This window comes from Delphinus delphis, chromosome 1, assembly GCF_949987515.2.
Source record: "Delphinus delphis chromosome 1, mDelDel1.2, whole genome shotgun sequence".
NCBI classification, from domain to species: domain Eukaryota; kingdom Metazoa; phylum Chordata; class Mammalia; order Artiodactyla; family Delphinidae; genus Delphinus; species Delphinus delphis.
In genome coordinates, this window is record NC_082683.1 from 67591800 (window position 1) to 67610763 (window position 18964).

At 36.6% G+C, this 18964-nt stretch overlaps 2 protein-coding genes across 14 annotated transcripts in view; one reads left to right on the forward strand and one right to left on the reverse strand.

Annotated features, from left to right (window-relative positions):
• Nucleotides 1–15321, reverse strand: part of FUBP1 (far upstream element binding protein 1) — a 33949-nt gene extending 18628 nt beyond the window's left edge. For 4 of the 12 annotated variants that reach the window (XR_009521125.1, XM_060023950.1, XM_060023932.1 and 1 more), the window contains exons 1-15: nt 15110–15321; nt 8775–8865; nt 7887–7949; nt 7044–7082; nt 6026–6065; nt 5430–5482; nt 5266–5337; nt 5083–5140; nt 3264–3426; nt 3074–3172; nt 2848–2949; nt 2496–2598; nt 2296–2396; nt 1778–1919; nt 990–1150 (exon numbers count right to left, since the gene is read on the reverse strand). Coding sequence is in view for 10 of the 12 variants with exons in the window: in XM_060023950.1 (XP_059879933.1) it covers nt 990–1150; nt 1778–1919; nt 2296–2396; nt 2496–2598; nt 2848–2949; nt 3074–3172; nt 3264–3426; nt 5083–5140; nt 5266–5337; nt 5430–5482; nt 6026–6065; nt 7044–7082; nt 7887–7949; nt 8775–8865; nt 15110–15229 (1407 nt within the window). In the remaining 2 variants the exon portion in view is untranslated. The remainder of the gene's footprint in view (nt 1–989; nt 1151–1777; nt 1920–2295; nt 2397–2495; nt 2599–2847; nt 2950–3073; nt 3173–3263; nt 3427–5082; nt 5141–5265; nt 5338–5429; nt 5483–6025; nt 6066–7043; nt 7083–7886; nt 7950–8774; nt 8866–15109) is intronic. The other 8 variants (XR_009521129.1, XM_060023976.1, XM_060023994.1 and 5 more) reach the window with 5 other exon arrangements.
• A 186-nt stretch (nt 15322–15507) lies between these two features.
• DNAJB4 (DnaJ heat shock protein family (Hsp40) member B4) overlaps nt 15508–18964 on the forward strand; it is a 40814-nt gene continuing 37357 nt past the window's right edge. Inside the window, exon 1 of one of the 2 annotated variants that reach the window (XM_060024092.1) lies at nt 15508–15635. The gene's annotated coding sequence lies outside the window, so the exon portion shown is untranslated. The remainder of the gene's footprint in view (nt 15636–18964) is intronic. The other variant, XM_060024102.1, reaches the window with a different exon arrangement.

An 18964-nucleotide genomic window follows, 5' to 3' on the forward strand; every position in this document is an offset into this window, starting at 1 on the left:
ATGGGCTCTAGGCATACAGGCTTCAGTAGTTGTGGCACGTGGGCTCAGTAGTTATGGCTCACGGGCTCTAGAGAGCAGACTCAGTAGTTGTGGCACACGGGCTTAGTTGCTCCGCGGCATGTGGGATCCTCCCGGACCAGGGATCAAACCCAGGTCCCCTGCATTGGCAGGTGGATTCTTAACCACTGCGCCACCAGGGAAGTCCCCATAAGGTATTCTGAAGTGTCTTTTGTACATCTATTTTTGTTTTCCCAAGCAGAGAGAAACACCTCATTCACAGCATGGCAAACATCAAGAAGAACTTTCCTAAGATACTCTAATTATTATTAATAATTTAAGATGCTCGTTCACGTTAATTCTTCATACTAAGATGAACACAGTAAAGCACTATTTCCTCACTATTTCCAAATTTGATCATGCATCAGAATCACCTGGAACATCCTTCTAAAATTAGATGCTGGGTCCTACTGCAGACATTCTGAATCAGAACTGTGTACGTTATATGTGTCAAGGTGTAAAGCACCCAAGCGCTCGACATTTTAAAACTCCCCAGACGACTGTCAGCCAGTCTAAGAATTAGGATTTATAGATTTCTACTTTACTGAGGGGGCAGGCATCTGATTCACCTTTGCTTCACCAAAGTTGGGTAAGCAAGCCCTTAATAAATAGTGACTTCCTGTTAACTGTCTCCTTCAGGTATATTCCACAATCTTCCACCAACCCTAATACCGTAACTCAAGTAATGCTATCCTCTTATTTACCCACCCTCAAGTACAAGGTTCTGAACACCTGTAATTGTGTATTAACTGGGTTATTTTCATCGCTGGAAAATCTCTTCTATATTGTATGTTTCTATTATGTGACCAGACCTATAATTTTAGAGTAGAAATTAACATTTTTCTGTACAGCACTTATAGGAACACATGAATTACTGTCTTATTTAACTAACAGGATCTGTGCTATCAATTGGAAGTTTAAAGCATACTCACACCAATCTTTTCTTCTATGAGTTGCCGAGCATAGTCTATTTGCTGTGGAGTGCCACGAATTGTAAATAACTTCATATTAGGATCTGCATTAGGTGGAGGATTTCTCTGAAGTTCTATTCTTGCACCAGACTGTTGGCTTATGCTTTTTATGGTTTCACCTCCTAAAATCAAAGCACAGTAATTTCTCTAAAGATTCAAAGGATACAGAGGAGCTATTCAAAAACTGGTCACAATTAAGAATGAAGGTATGAACAGTAACCCATTTGCCTATATTCTACTAGGAGTTTCCATTTATTCTACACTTCAAATCAAATTATATGAAGCATTTCACGCATTTAAGTTTTAAGACATAACTTAGTATGTCTGCACCCAACCTTAAAATGAATTATAACATCAAAATATTTGCTTCAAAGAAATTGCTTTTCTAAGCAATGTAAATATAAACTAACACAATGATTTAAAAATTCAAAAATTTAAAAACATGTCAGGAAACAGCAAAATAAACAAAAACACTAACCACTTTCTAGGTCAGAAGAAAAATTTCTTACACTAATAATTATACTGTTGGTTCCCTTCTCTAGAAGCCAATGTGATTCAAATCCCACTCTTGACTTAAGTACATGTAAAGCCCTTCATTTAGGCTTTAGGTGTTACTATCAGCGTAAGAACACTTTTCTACTAAAACACAGCCAAAAAAAAATTATTGCTACTCATTTACAACAGCAACAGAAATAGCATCCAGAACCGTTAAATTATTAACCACACAGTAATAGTTTTAAATACATTGCCTTTTCCTATTATTAATCCAGTTTTTCCAGTTGGTACAATGAAATTAAATTCCTGTAGTCCACCAGGTGGTCCCATGTTCCAGTTGCCTTGACCTCTACCTCTTCCTCGACCACCAGGTCCAGGTCCACCAGGATTACCAGCCTAAAAGAGGGGAAAGACAAAGTCAGAAATATGCTCTTCTTTCCACAGTAAAATTATTACACATCTATTTCCCTTAACTTTCATTTTCCTAAATGAGAAGTTTAGAGAAGTTGGGACACATCTTGGCCCAAATAATCAAGAAATGACCACCACCATTTATTCCTTTTATGCCGTGGTGAATAAAGCAGTGCACTTATGTAGCTGCCGTCCTGCTCCAAAATGTTCATCTTAAAGCAATTTAAACTTTCTAGCTATTAATGAAGTATCACCAAACAGATTCTGATAAAAATAATATGGAGGGGGACTTTCATATTTAATGAAGCAAAATATTTTTTAAATGAAAACAAAACAATGAAAATTTAACATTCTATCAAACCTGAACACTTCGGAGAAGGTCTGTAATAATTTCTGCAGCATGTTGACATCGGTCTGGAGGTCCTGTTATTTGTGCTATTCTATCTGGTGTCGTTCCGTCATCTTTAAACAAAGGAAACAAATTGGATTAATTTAGCATTAAATTAATTAGTGTCAAAAGTAACTGCCTCCATCGCTTAGAAAATAAATATATGTACTCACCTGGCTTAAACTGAATTCGAACACCAGCATCATTTTGTATTTTTTTAATCATCTCTCCATTTCTTCCTATTACGATGCCAACAGCAAATCTTGGAATGGGGACCTTATGCAGAGAAGACCAAGCATTAGGAAAGCCATTTCCTGAAAAATTAATCTGCCCCAAACCATAGAAGTACTATATTTATATCAAAGAGGCTGGCAAGATACAAAGTACACATTCTGTATTCTAAGGTAGAAAGTGAGGGGGAAGACAGTACAATGTTAGAGAAGGCTATGTAAAACAAAACAGGAAAAGCCTTATTTTATTTATGGACTAGCATTCAACCACTTCTAAATTGGTATTTTTACTTACATCTATTCCTTCATTTCCTCCTATTCTTGACCCATACTCATTTCGAACTTCTCTGAAACCACCTTGATCACGAATTAATTCTAACACCATTTCCTTGGCTTGCTGAAGTAGAAAAAATTACCCAATTTAGGAATCGTGTCTCAAAACGCCTTAATTATTCATGCATGTGTTCCCCCTCTGCCATCCACCCCAAATCCCTCTTTGTAAAATATAAACTTAAGTTTACTTGAACTTTGTATGGGTCCCCTGTAATCCTAAGAGGTTTGTCAGCACCAGTGTTCTGAGGTCCATCTTGGATCATAACCATTTTAACTCCAGCCCGTTCCTGTTAATCACAGAAATCAGATGTATTAACAAGAGGGGACAGGAAGGAAACGGGCTTCAAAACAGACAAAAAGTAATCATTTTACAAATACCTGAAGTTGTTTAATAGTCTCTCCCCCCTTTCCAATGACTAATCCTGCTTTGCTAGCTGGAATCATGATTTCCTGAACCGCATTTCCTGGCCCATCACCATGATGGAAGCCAGGGGCTGGTCTTCCTTTTTCAACAATCTGGTCCAGTAACCGTTTTGCTGATCTGTTAACAAATTAATAGCCAATACAAAATAATATAATCAGGTACTCCTCCCATCCCAATTCAGGATAAGGTGGCCTAAAACTAAATTTTAACAATTAAAAGAAAATGCCGTGAGTGTCAAAGACTGAAACCACACAATAAATTTTCTAGGTATCAATATATAATCAATATTTTTGAGAATAGTCCAAAATTTCCAAGACACACCCTACTTCTAAAGTTATCTCAGAATAAAGCTCATTCTTCCAAAAATAAACCATGTGTTTACTTTTTAAAACCTTTACTTTGGTTACTCACATGTTAAAATTTATTTGTTCATTCAACAAATACTTAAGAAATGTCAACTATATGCCAGGTACTATTCTAAGTAATGGGGTTACAGCAATGAAATAAAAAGACAAGGTCCTTGCTGGCATGCCTTAACTTCATTAAATAAGTAAAAATAGCAGGTTAAAGAAAAAACATGTCATTTGTGAAGTGCTATAAAGAAAACCAAAACAAGATAAGGAGGACAGGTTGTGTCTATGTATGTGAAGCGATGCTATTTTATGCAAAATAGATGAATGAACAATTCCCTAGCGGTCCAGTGGTTAAGACTCTGCGCTTCCACTGAAGCAGGCTCAAGTTTGATCCCTGGTCGGGGAACTAAGATCCCAGAAGCCGCATAGCAGGGCAAAAAAAAAAAAAAAAAAAAAAAAAAGAATAATGAATGACCTTACTGATAAGGAGACATTTGAACCAAGACCTGAAGGAAGTAGAGGAGTGACTATGAAAATATCTGGGGAAAAATGTTCCAGGGAGAAGAAACAGAAAGCGCAAAGGACTCTAAAGAGAAGCACGCTTGGTGTGCTGAAAAAATAGAAAAGAGGCTAAATGGGGCTAGAACAGAGTGAGTTGGGAGAAGAATGGTAAAATATGAAGTGAGAAAGGTGGCAGGTAAGCCAAGACATAATAAAGACACTGATTTCTACTCTAAATGGGAAAGCATTAGAGGATCTTTGAGCAAAGTAGTGATATGAATTGATTCATATTTTAAAAGGATCGGTATGGCTATACTATAATTAGACAAGGCTAAAAAGAATGGAGACACATTGTGGTAATATAGGCAAATGGTGTCATAGATAAGGTGACAGTACAGAAGGTGGCAAGAAGAGGCTGAATTCCAAATAACTGGGAAGGAAACAATGCTTATGGATAAATGAGACTTCAGAGAAAGATAAAGTATTAAAACAGAGTTTTCATACACTGAAATGAGATGAACTAGATTGAGTAAAAGAAAAAGCATGGGCTGGAAAACAATGATTCTGTTTTTAACAATTTGAAGTTTAACATTTAAAGATGTCTAGTAGACATTCAAGTGGACAGTATACTAAGGAAGCAGCTGGATATGAATCTGGAATTTAGGGAAAGAAATCAAGGCTGAAGATTCAAGCAGAGCTACCACCTTTTAAGGAGTTTTTTTGTAAAAGAGAGCAGAGAATTAGAAATGTGGGGTTTAGGGATGGTTTTCTGTTTAGAGGGATTTTCAAGCATGTTTATATGCTGTTAGAAATTTTCTAAAAAAAGGGAAAAGGAATAGCTCAGGAGAAAGTCAGTTCAATTGCAGGGACAATATCCTTCAGTAGGAAGGAAGGGCTGGAACATGATTTTCGTACTTACTGGACAGACTCAGGGGTTCCAGTTAACATACAAGACCTTTCTGGAAGGCCACCACTGTCTACAATTAAAAACAAACAAAAATCTTAGGCCAAGAAAATGTTAACAGAATCATTTTCACTAGCAACTTTAAAAATGCTAGTTTTCTTGTCACTTTGAAAAATAACAGCAAGAGAATAACATTACCAGGAGCTATCTGTATTTTGCATCCAGATTCCTGTTGTATGCGTGAGATCTGTTCACCTCCTCTGCCAATTACTAGTAAGAAAAAAGAAAATTATTTGCTGAAAGATTTTAAAGTATGTTTTGATTATGTTTTTTCATAGCTTTAAAAAAATCAGATTACTTACTAAATCCAACCATCCCATCTGGAACTTTGTATTCTTCTGTCATTACAGACCTGCTAAGAAATAACAGAAACCAACATTTTCCTTCAAAGAAAGATAGATAATTTGTTTATAAATAAAAGGTAAACATAAAAATGGAAATCTAATGGCTCCTAATAACTTAAACTACATTTCTAGGCACATACTTAAAATACTCAAAGTCAAAATATGGGGCCTGAGTAGTTAAACTCAGTATCTTAATTAAGGTCATACACATCAAGTGAGGAAGGTATGGTGGATGGAACAGTCTGAAGGCATGAACAAAAAGGAGTTGGGGTGCAGTTCAGGAGATACCATTTTAACAGTTATTTTAATTCAGCTTAGTTCTTCTAAAGTGTGGCTAATTCCACCCATCCTTTCAAATTACAAACGTATCTCACTCAAGAAAACAGATCATTTGCTATCACCTATTTGAGTCAAGGGAAATGAACCATATATACCAGGGAAAAAAAAAAAAAAAAGCAGACACATATTCACTATATACTAACTTGGCTGTGTTTCATATACAGTTCAACTAAAACTTGCAAAGTGCTCTTTGAAAAGCTTTTATTTGACTATACCTTTGCTGCTGATGCATCGGTGGTAACTGTGTTCCGAAAGCTACCAAAAAATTAAATAAAGTGAGAATTTAATTTAATTGACATATATTTAACAATATAATCATTTTAAGCAATTCTAAAATCTTTCCCTGACACACAGACAACACCCTGAAGAGCACAAAAATTTTACGCAGAATACTTAACACTGAGAGTGGGCAAGAAACTCAGTGAAATGGCAGACATTATTGGCAATAGCATAAAAGAAAAACTGTCCTTTTTCAAGCAGCATAAGCAAAGATTAAGAAATGGAGCTATGACCCCTATGTTCATAGCAGCACTATTCACAATAGCCAAGACATGGAAATAACCTAAATGTCCATTGACAGATGAATGGATAAAGAAGATGTGGTACGTATATACAATGGAATACTACTCAGCCATAAAAAAGAATGAAATAATGCCATTTGCAACAACATGGATGCAACTAGATATCCATACTAAGTCAGAAAGAGAAAGACAAATATATGATATCTCTTATATGCAGAATCTAAAATTTGACACAAATGATTCTACCTACGAAACAGAAACAGACTAGTGGACAGAGAACAGACTTAAGGTGGTGGGGGGTGGTGTTGGGCTGGGGGAGGGATGGAGTGGGAAGTTGGGGTTAGCAGATATAAGCTAATATGTACAGAATGGATAAACAATGAGTTCTTACTACATAGCACAAAGAACTACTACATTCAATATCCAATGATAAACCATAATGAAATATATAACAACTGTACTTCAAAAACAGAGCTATAAAATAAATTGAACATGTAAAATGACTTAGCAACTAAATCTTAAATTATATTGATACATGGCCATAATTGAACTAGGAGATAGGAGGTATATTTTTAGAAATAAATTCATACAAAAAGATAATTTATGGCCTTCAACTAACTTCAAAGATACCCAACAAAACATAGGAACAAAGCCCTAATATTAAAATCCATAGTTACTTTAACTTTTAACCCAATTTAAAATAAATACTTACAGTCATTTTGAGGAGCAACTTTCTTAGCATCTGGCTGATCTGTAAAATTAAGAGTCTTTTAATTTTTTGCCAGTAAGTACAAACATAAGACTTAGCTCCCCCATGCCCAATCAAGAATACCAATATAAACATTTACTGAAATAGCTGAGGGTATTGTTTATCATTTGAACCAAAACTGCCAAAACTCAACCCAAACACTTAGTGATCAAAAGAAAATGGCATTTCTTTCATTCTCTTCATGTTTAAAAGATGCACAGACATTAAAAAAAGTTCTTTTTTACGGAATCAAATCACTGACCTTAATGTATGTTAAGCACTTTAGAATGATACAAGACAAAGTATTTAGTCCGTTACTTAGCAAAACATCACATGCTAAAGTCTAATGATGCTTCCCACTGTAGGAACTGAAGATTGGAAGGAAAAAAACCTATCAAAATGTGAAAATTTGACATATCAAAAGTTGAGTGTATCTGACAGTGAACACAAAGCTATGAAAAATAAGTAAAAAATCACATTGCAAGGCAATCTCAATCTAAACTGTTCTACTGTTCCTAACCAAACATTTCACAGCATAAACTTCAAAAGAAACTCAAACAACTACATGACTTCATCTTTATCTACATCCTTTACACACATGAATACAATGCGTACCTTAGAATAGACAACCTACAGCTCAAAGTACTACGTTCTCCTCCCCCCTTCAAACTTAAATGATTAAACATCAGAATGTTGTGCAACAAAAATTCAGACACATAATCCAAGAAATATTTGTGTCCATTTAAGAATCCACTGGTTTATTTCACGTTTACATACTGAACACAGGTAATAAATAAAAATTCCTGCCTTTAAAAGGAGAGGGCATTCCCTCCCAGTGTGTTGTACTGCTCGGACTTGTCCAAGAGCCATCTACACATAAAATAAAAAGAATACATTACATACAACATCTGAAGCATCATTAGCTCATTTTTTTTGTATATTAAAACCTCACTATAAATGTGAAAGACACTTAAATAAAAGGAAACCAAGCACTCCTGGTCAAAAGCTACAAATACATTCTATACGCTCATTCAGAATCCTCCTTTAAAAAAAAAAGGGCAAAAAGAAAATGTATCAAAATTCATACATCAAATCTAAAACAAAAAAATATGTGCAGACTTCTAAGTTCAGAAGGTTCAACAATTATGTTTTTAAAAAATACAAGGCACTGTTTATCTACTGTTTTAAGCCACATTTTGAATTAAACCTGAAACACAAAACAAGGTACTAAAACAAACAAAAAATGGTATAACCTGCAACACACTAAAGTAGCAAACTATAACAACTTCAACCTTTAAAGTGAAATCTGAAATAACAAAGTAATGAGAATACAGCATCTCAGATTAATTCATGTATGATGAGAAAAACCCATGAAATGTTTCCTAAACATTTTGTATTTTTGTTTTCTTCAGTATATTAACAAGTCGTCTGTGCAAACTATCAATCTGGCACAATCCTAAAAGAGGGAAAATGATGTTCTCTAGTAAGACAAAACTGGCTGGTTAACTCAAATTTTACCTACCTTGTCTAGGTCTCTTTTCCCCCCTCTCCTTTTGAGTCCAATATAACCCTTACAATTTTAGGAACCTTATGATAAAAGCAATGTTTCAAAAAAAGAACATCTGAAAAATACTGAAAATCACTTCAACTAAACTCTGTGTAAAACAATTTAAAATATTTATGGCTATAACTTACCTCCATCTTCCAAAGGTCTTTTCTGTCCCCCATAACCATAGTCATTTGAATTCAGTGATGTACCAGCATCACCTCCAATTTTTGCTGCAATCTTAAAAAACAAAAAACACACCGTCATTAAGGATAGCACCATAACTACATTATTTCCTAATATATGCTAAATATCTATCACATAAGAAAATTAATTTGATAGACAAATTAAAATTACAGTTCAATTTATTACTATCATTAATAACTTCAGAGCTAACAAATAATCATCTGGAATTGCTTCTGATATATCTCTATAAAAACAAAGAAGTAATCAATTAAGAATCTTTAGAAGACTGACCAAATAACTTTGAGGAAAATATGGATCCTAATCCTATCTTCTCCATGTCTCTCTCCCATGACTCTCTATATGTTGGTATAGGGAGAACGTGAACATGCTAAGGCTGTGCTGTCTAGTAAGGTAAAATGCTAGCCACATTTGGTTACTGAGTATTTCATATGTCTAGTCCAAATTGAGATGTACTTCAAGTGTAAAATGCACACCAGATAGCGAAACCTTGGAACAAATATAAAGAATGTAAAGCGTCTCAAAAATTTTTATATTGAACACTTTAAAATGGTAATATTTTAGATATGTTGGGTTAAACAAAACATGTAACTTGCATTATACTTCTATTGGACAATCTTTTTCTAAGGGAACGAGGTGGTGTGGAGGAAGCCTGGGAAGTTGTATGTCTAAGGAAGTCTGTTATAGAACCACAACTCATTTCACTGTTAGAGACTTTTAACTTTTAGAGTGGGGCAAACATAGTATAAGAAACACCAGCCTCGGGCTTCCCTGGTGGCGCAGTGGTTGAAGAGTCCGCCTGCCGATGCAGGGGACACGGGTTCGTGCCCCGGTCCGGGAAGATCCCACATGCCGCGGAGCGGCTAGGCCCGAGAGCCATGGCCGCTGGGCCTGCGCGTCCGGAGCCTGTGCTCCGCAACAGGAGAGGCCACAACAGTAAGAGGCCCGCGTACCGCAAAAAAAAAAAAAAAAAAAAAAGAAAAAAGAAACACCAGCCTCAAGTCTTAAGTGGGGCACAATCAGGGGTTATTTACTGCATTTTTCTATGAAAAGGGAAATGGAACTAAAATTGCTGAGTGCCAGCAAAAGGCCAAACTCTGTATTATGATAAATGTTTTATACTCATTTTGTCACTGAATCATCACAACAATTCTATGAGGTACAGTATTTAGTGAGATAGATATCCATTTTACAATTGAAAACAATCTCAAGAGGTAACTTAACCAATGTTACATAGTAAGTCAATGGTGGAGAAGTCCCAATTTCTACACACCTCCTTGGCAGTTACAAGTGGTAATCACCAAAGATGGGTGATGGGCTCATTAGAGTTCACCACGTTATTCTTTCAATTCTGAGTATGCTTGAAATTATCCATGATAAAAATTAAACAGAAAATGAAACTTTTGGTGACTGGAATTCTTCTAAAAAGGTGTTGATGTGGAACTAAACCAAGTGCCTCAAGCTTCATTATAATTAGAAAACTGGAAAGGATAAGCGTATTCAACGACTTGAATCCAATATGTATCACGTAAGTCCTAAACATATATCAGTTCCCATATACCAAATGTATTTCCTAGGATTCCTAGGTTTCCCTTTTTCTCATCTGTAAATGCAAACACCCACCACAAAGCATATTAGGATTAAATATAAAAATGCTCAACAAGAAAGGTATACAATTATATATTTCCTGACTTTATAGCTTTGGTCACTCTAACCTATCTTAATCATCTTTCACTTTCTCAAAAGCTTATTCGAATCTTTGATCTAATTAAAATCTTATTTCTTCCCTGAAAGTCTTCCTCATCACATCTGAGAACTGCTTTTCCACCATTCAGTTTTAAAGCAATCAGCATTTGAATTGTTCCTCAGGAAATTTAACATACTGCTAGGCATTGATTTTATGAGGAAAATGTTTCTGGTCCAAGGAAAGAGTTAATACTAATGAAAGAAAATGGTTTAGGCTGGTAGTACCTTCTGCAGTTAGCTTTTATAAACACTGAGTTTGCAAAGCAGCACTCCTTGAACTCCAAGGAACTTCTGCACAGAAAAAGGATATTTATTTATACCTCCCTATCCACTGAATAGTTCTAAAAATATCCAACTGAAAATAAAATTGATCTTTAGTTCACTCAGAAGAACCAGTTAACACCATCTCAAAAATTCAGAACCAATACAAAAACATTAGAGAAGAACTTTTAGAAAAAATACTAACACAGATTTAATCAATTCTCCAAGATCAACAGAAAACATACACTTCCTAGGTCACTGCACAGAATTTAAGAGAAACAGTAATTCCTACAATCCAGTCTCTAACTATATAAAATTCTTATGAGACTAGTAGAATTAAGTGTAGGTAACTTCTTTGATTTTCAATTTACAGTAAAAATTCAAGCTTTCCATTTGGACCCTGCCTACTTCTCAAATGAATAAATATTTTTTGTGCTTTCAATGTTTTAGCATTTTCCACCTTTCTTCATCAATTATTCCTAGAATCCAAGAATTTTGGAGTTGAAAGGAAAGTTGAGATTATTCAGTCATACCACCTGATTTTAGAGATTAAAACGACAAGAACAAAACCACAAACAACAACACACAAAAAGCTGATTTTCAGAAGTAATTACCTAAATGCCCAAAATGACTATCTCCTAATTTTCAGTCTACATGCTTCCTTAGGCTTTGGGGTCCAACCGTGATTTGGGGTCAGTGGTAATTCTGGTTTTACTGCTTTGTGTCCTTGCCAAATTTTCTTAAGCATTTTGTGCCTCATTCATCTTCTGTGTACAAAAGAGATAAATAGTTTCTACACTTACCCTGTAGAATAGTTGTGAGAATTAAATGAATTAATATAAATATGCTTAGCACAGAGCCTAATATGTAGCATATAAATTGCCAGTTACTATGAACAAATCAGCACACTTTAATTCAACTATAAAGCAGGTTCACAAGACTTCAAATATTCAATTTAAAAAATTTAACAGGTTTTTATTTGTACTGGCCAAAGATATACACTTTGAAAGAACATAATTATTTTCAGAACAAAATTTCATTACTGCTTTAATTCATTAAAGATATCTGTTGATTCAATTCAATAAATAATGAGTACCTACTATGGTCAAGGTCCTAATGGATTCAATTCCTATGCACCAGAAATGTGAAGAGGCTAGAAATATTACTAGCCCACCACTTTATTAGTATTGTCCCCTCTTTACAGCCCAGAAATCTGTGCTTATTATCATAATCAAGCTTTGCTATCCCATCTCAAAATGTGTTAAAAAAACAAAAACAACCAAACAACCCCACCCCCCACACACTCAAATACTAGTTTTCACTGGAGATTAATGCTAAGTAAAAAGTCAACAGTCCTATTTTATAAATTCTTCATTGCATTCAAACATAATACAGTCTGAATTACTTTCACAATTATCAAGAAAGAGATTTCAAGAATTGAGTACTTAATGATTAATTTAATAGTTGTTTAGAGGGGAAGTGATAAGGATTGATATTCTTGCAACCTGTGATCTACCACTATACTTAGTCTCAGTCTCTGATTCACTTCTATCTTCATATAACCTTAAGGGGAAAAAAGTAGATAGATGTATCTCAATTTTCCAGTGTTTCAAAGACAGAACTTATTATCAGTGTGATCACTAAAGATCTAATCAAAGAATTTCAACATCACCCTCTGCAGTTACAGTTTGAAATACCCAAATATAAATTTCTAAAATAGACAGGTTGGAAACCTAAACTAGAGAAGCAGTCTGGTGCCCCTGTGCTAGATTTAGCTCACAGAATATTATAAAAATCTGGAAATTTCACATTAAGAAAATAAGCTATTAGAATTCTCTGGAAAAAAGACTGAGCAACTCGGCCTCAATTGCCTCATGGCAACAATCAGCTAGAGTAAATGCTACTAGCATTTACTAGATAGGGACCAGGGATCCCTATCATTTGTTCTGCTTTCCTGCATAACAAAGAACTATCCAGCTGAAATGCCAATAGCTTCCCAAGCAGTATGCAGCTCTTTGAAGGCAAGAAGCTGTTCTTATACCTCTTCCTTCCAAAGAACACAGCACAATACTCTAGACAAAGAAAAGAAACTTAAGGTTAGATGGAGATTTTGGAAATATAATTCAGTATCCATTTAATATAGATAAGGAAAAACGTATTTCAGGGATTAACCTAATTTGTCCCTTCAGCCCAAGCACTTTTCCCTATACTCGACTTACATAATCAGACAAGCAGCTCTACAACCAATATAGAGGCACTCTCAAATGTAACCAGAAGGGGCAATTCAACTCAAATGCTAAATATGAGAATCTCAGATTTAAGATTAATTCTGTAGAAACAATCAAATTACAGCAAAGACACTTGTAAATTTTATTACAGAAAGGGCACTGGGGCAGCTACTGGCATATAAACAGAGAACAAGAAATTCATAGTCTGAGGACAATTTCTATATTTAAAAAGGCAGTCTAAATAAGAAAATTGTCTTCAGAAGTTGTATCCACCTGTACCTTTTCTCACCTCATTTTCCACCCTCCTTCCCCCACGCAACCCTATCCTCCAGTGACTTCACTCTTAGGTTCTTGTCATCCCCAAAACCCCCATACCTTTGCACATGCTGCTTCTTTCTCCACTGGTCAAACTCTCACTCATTCTTTAATGCCTTGCTTAAAATATCAGTCCTTTACTTTGGCAGTTAGGTACCCCAACCCCTGGTGTTATGTACAGTACCTGATTCATAGAACTCTAAAATGTTTATAGAACAAATGGATGAATTAACAGTGCCCATATTTTGTCTACTGTTTGAAAGTGTTAATCAGATACTTCTATTCTTTTGTCTTTGGTTCCCTGATCATCATAGCTTCCTAGAAGGCAGAAACCCAATTAACACATTTAAAAAGTCTCCAGTATTTATGTACAGTGTCACAAATTAATTCAATATGCTGGTTGAATAAAATAATTCAGGTGAGTCTTCCAATCCAATCTAATAAAACCCTTCTAACAGAGTTCCTGACATTATATAAATGTTTCAGTCACTATTCTAAACATGTTCAGAAGTAGTAAATAAGAATTAGGTAAATAAATCGCAGAATCAGGGTTAATGATGACCTTCTGTTGATTCCTTGGAAAATTTCTGATTAAAAACAAGTACAGGTACATTTTTATTTATAATGTGTTCACATTATAAAAATATGAGCGCTTTGCTACATCACTACAGATTTTATGGATTTTGACTCAAATGATACTTTAATCCAACCGGGGGGTGAAAAGTAAGTTAACGAAGTGAACTAATGTAATCAAAACATACCACAAAATTGGATTCTGATTACCATGAGCTTAACACTGTACCCTAAAAATGTCTAGCATCTAACACGCATCGTGTCATAACGAGAATATAAGATTCTTACTTTTACTTAGACACAAGTCCATACCAACATCACACGTTTTAAAATTACATTAAGGGACTATCTAATAAAGTTCAAATAAAATCCTAGAATATAACTTTTTTTTTTTTTTTACAGCTTTTGTTTGGGAAAGTGGTGCCTTCAGGGCAAATGTACGCACCTACGTAATACAAAGAGGTCTGGTCAGTTTACGACTCTGAACTGAGAGGCAGATTCAAATTGAAAGTTAGGGTATAATGGCCCTGAAGCCATTTTGAGAAGTAAGAGGGAAGGAACCGTAGAACACGCGTAAATCCCGCCCTGAAAAGGGATTCCAACGCGGAATACGAGTGCTCGCCTCTAATTTTCTTCCTTGAAGGTGTGAAAGTGTATGGTACCGAAAGATTAACTGCGGGAGAGCTCGAACGGGTTGGAAGCTCTAAAGACTGCTTTAATGACAGATCCCTTCCCTTACCATGGCTCCGGCGGACAGACCCTAGTCCTTTCCCAAACTCATTACCAGAAGCTTCCATACTATTGTGTAAAACTACGCGCGCTTTACCCCATGGAAGAGGATGTTCACTCCGAGGAAAAGGAAACGCTAACACCTTGGAGAAAAAAGCGCGAGTACCGCAGAAACGGGAGAAAAAAATCTAAAGCCATCTTCGCGTAGCACGCGTTGGGGTTCAAAGTGGCTTAGACACCAAGAACACAAAACCGAGTTCCAGCCTCTATTCGGTATTACCAACGTGGGGAAACGTGAGTCTCGTCACATTTCAGAGGGCGGAAGGGCACTTCTTTCCTCTTCCTCATGCGCGAAGAAGTAGCGGCCTACTCAGCCAACGGCCAATTACCGTGAGCTGTCGGGGTCTCGCCGCGCGGTCCAGACTTACCTGTCGGGCTCTCTGCAGCGCATCTTTGAAAGCATCGTTAACTCCTCCACCACCACCGCCGCCGCCTCCACCACCAGCTGAGCCAGACGAGGGTGGAGGCACTGTTGAATAATCTGCCATGCCTACTCTACAGTGGCCGCTACCGCTTCTTCGCAGGGACCTCTCAGCCAACTGCTAAGAAAGAAAGAAAATGGCGGCCGCCGAGGCTGTATCACATTCTTGTGCGACCATCGTGCCGTAGAGGGGCGGAGACTGAAAGAAGAAAATCTCGCGATGTTTTGAAGCAACGCGCTGTTGTGGGGGTGAGGCTGGAAAAAGCCAGGCAGCGAGATATCGCGAGAATTGTCTTTAGATTTCGCGAGAATGGGGTTTCTATTGGCGCCTCCTCTATGGGCGTTCTCGGGTTGAGGTGGTGCGGTTATCCCTCTGGGTTAGTGGAAAGACTGGTGAGCTGGCCGCCGTCTGCTTGAAATTTTGAGAGGCTGGAGGAAAGGAGTAGTTTCTTATCGGTCGCCGCCTCAAGGAGGTAGAATGGGTGGATTTTCCGCCCAGGGTCATTCTGTGTACTAATGGGGAAGTGGGGGACGTCGATAGGCGTAACGGCGGCGCAGCAGTGTCTAGAGCGTGCCGCCGGGAGGGCTCGTGGGAGACGCGCGCTTTGGCCGCCGCGCGGTGATGCTCCCGAAAACGTCCGCCCGGCATAGCGGGAACGCGGCATGATTTTAAGGGTAGTGAAGTGTCCCAGCATTTTACTTCTAGATTGTCAGTTTTGAGTTTTGTCACAAGTGGGGATGAATTTAGGCCGGAGGCCTTCGTTCTCGAACTGATTTCTAAGTTATTGTGTAAATTCTTTGGATGAGGCTGTGACGATATGACTGCTCTTTTCTTTACCTTTTAAAAATGTAATTGTTCCTAAAATTCAGTTTTAGCCAGACTCAGTAACCTAGTATCGTATGTATCCATGGCCAGTTTTATTGAGGTCCTTATAGATAAGAAACGGCGTCCATTTCTTGACCAAAATTGCTCTGTAGCTTCTTCGAAATAGTTTCCCTCAGCCGCAACCTGTGAGAACTCTGATGTTTTGTATTGTCATCCCGGGACTAGATGATGATGATATTATTTTGTTTTTTGTTATCTACTTCAGTTACCAGGTAATTTCTTTCTGGAGCATATCGCGGCACGTAGTTTATTGCATTAGTGGTAGTAGTTTCAGGCCCATTAGAATGCTTCAGGAGTCGATCACAGTGATTTTATTTTTCCCCCTAATTCTTTCCCTTTAGATAACAAAAAATGAGGTAAAATGAACTTTACCAACTTTGCTATTTTGTGTTTAGTGAGTTAGGTCTCAAAGAGTCCTTTGCCCATTGCTAGTTTTAAAGTAATAAAGAGAAACGTGTGCTGCAGTCTTACTTATACCTGAAATTAATGTATCCACTTGCTCAAGGCCCAAAGTAAGTCTGATAACAGTTACATGCACACAGGTACAAGTGGGCCATCATTTTCCTATAATTAGCTTTTCCTACCATTTTATCCATTTACAGCTCTGATTATGTCCTTCAGTGTGCATAGACATCTATTTCGATTTGGGGGGGAATTTGTATTTGGAAAAGCAGTGAATGTGTTGGACTACAGATTTAAGCATAACTGGTAAAAAGAAAAACTGTATAAGCAGTGTTGGGTGGTATTGCTAAATAGGATTTCTTCAGCTGTGCTTTGAGAAAGTCTGTCCAATAAATGGCATTTATTAATCAGTAACTGATTTTTTCATATGTTATTAATTAGACATATACCAGTTAGTCCTGATCAACATAGTGTTAGTCACAGAGTGATATAATTTACGTCCAAAGAAATAAACTTTGTTTCATGTATACCACAATTTTAGTTATCTCTAAACATTGAAAATAAGTAAAGAGCTCCATTTCTAGTTTTTTTTGGTAGAGTCTCCTGGAAGTACGGGTATTCTAGGATGGGAACCATTTGGAATCAGTCAAGATCAGGATTTCTCAACCTTAGCACTATTGACACTTTATGGCCAATTTTTTATTATTACTTTATGGTAATTTTTTATTTTATAGCACTACTGTGCATTGTAGTATGTTTAGCAGCATCCTTGGCCTCTACCCATAGATGCCAGTAGAACCTGTACCAATATGAGAACCCCCATACCAATTATGACAACCAAAAATGTCTCCAGAGATTGCAGATGTCCCCCGGGAGGCAAAATCACTCCACAGTGAGAACCACTGGTCAGCCTTGATTGCTGCCCCCTGATTTTTCCATCAAGAAGACCTATTTACCTTACTTCAGAGGTATATTCCACATTCCACTACTCTTCATCTCCACTACTCCTGAGTTACCGTCACCTCAGTCTTGGGCTGTTACAGTAGCATTCTAGTTGTTTTTTTCTGCTTCCACCCTTAACATCTTTACAATTTACTTCTAAAAATTATGAAATTTTGTACAGCGAAGTATATAATGTATGTAATGTCTCAATTGTAACAAGCACCCATGTATCTGCTTTCCAGGAATGTTCTCCAAAAAGTAAACCATTACCAGTACTCTTGAAGCTCAAGGGTGCCTCTACTTGAATGTATTACAATTGTTTCTTCATATAGCAGCTTAAAAGCTTTCTTTAAAACATAAATCACATCATCTCACCTAGTCTTCTCTCCTGTTGCACTTTATTATTTTTTTTTTAATTTTTTTTTTCCTGTTGCACTTTAAATCCCATCTCCTGGAATGGCCTAAGGGTGCCATGTAATCAGGCTACTATCTAAACACTCCTGCTCCTCATTCTATTTGAGCCACCTTGCTGTCCAAGAACATTCCTGCCTCTAGGGCTTTATGCTTGCATCTTCCTCTGCCTGATTCAGATGTTCTTATAGACCTTCACATGGATGATTTGTCCTAATCATTTGGGTCTCAGTTCAGATGTCATCTCCCTAGACCATCTCTGACCTCTGTTGTGCCATTCTGCAATCACTCTCCAATTACCATGTTCTCTTTATAGAATTTATTGGAAATTATGTCGTATGTGTTTACTTGTTTATTGTCTGTCTTCCATTAGATTGTAAACTGCTGGAGAGCAAGGACCTTGTCTGTCTCTACCACTGACTAGTTCCTAACACATAGTCTTAGCTTTCTAGATATTTGTTGAATGAATGAATGTCGAAAAAAATCCATCTCTACATTTTAGTTGATTTTGTGACCTTGGTCAAGTGAACTTAGACTTTGTGTCTCAGATTTTCTCATCTACATAATGATCATAACCTGCATTGGTATCCTCAAATGAGGTATCTCTGTGAGCTCTTCAGAAACTGGAAAGTGCTATCAAATGGAAATTGGCTTTATTAAACATAGAATTTGGCTTCTGGTATTTCATAATTAGGAAAGAATAATCCGTGGTACTCCACTTCTATAAATTTTTTGGATTAAACATCTATGTTCAAATCTTAGTTTTGGTAAAACCCAGGATCTTGTAACAGCAACTGAATTGTAGGAAAACTATAACCAGTTACTTGATTTGGTTATATGTGAATTAGTTCTGATTCCACTCAGTCTTCTCAAAGCCATTTGTAGTTTGCTGGTTACTCTAGATAATTTCATTATAACTGATGAAATCAGACTTTTCTTGACTAAATGCATTTCCCTTTGCAATGTAAATCCTCTTAAAAGTGGTTGTATCATAGCTAATCTAAAACTGGTTTATTGTGCTTTGAGAGATTGGCTAAATTTAAAGCTGAGTTCTATTTTATAGTCACTGTCTTATCATAGAAATTAGTATTCCATATTTCATTCTCAGGATGAAGCAAAAGTCAATGTTTTTAAGCTTATAAAAGTCTAGCTGGGGCATTC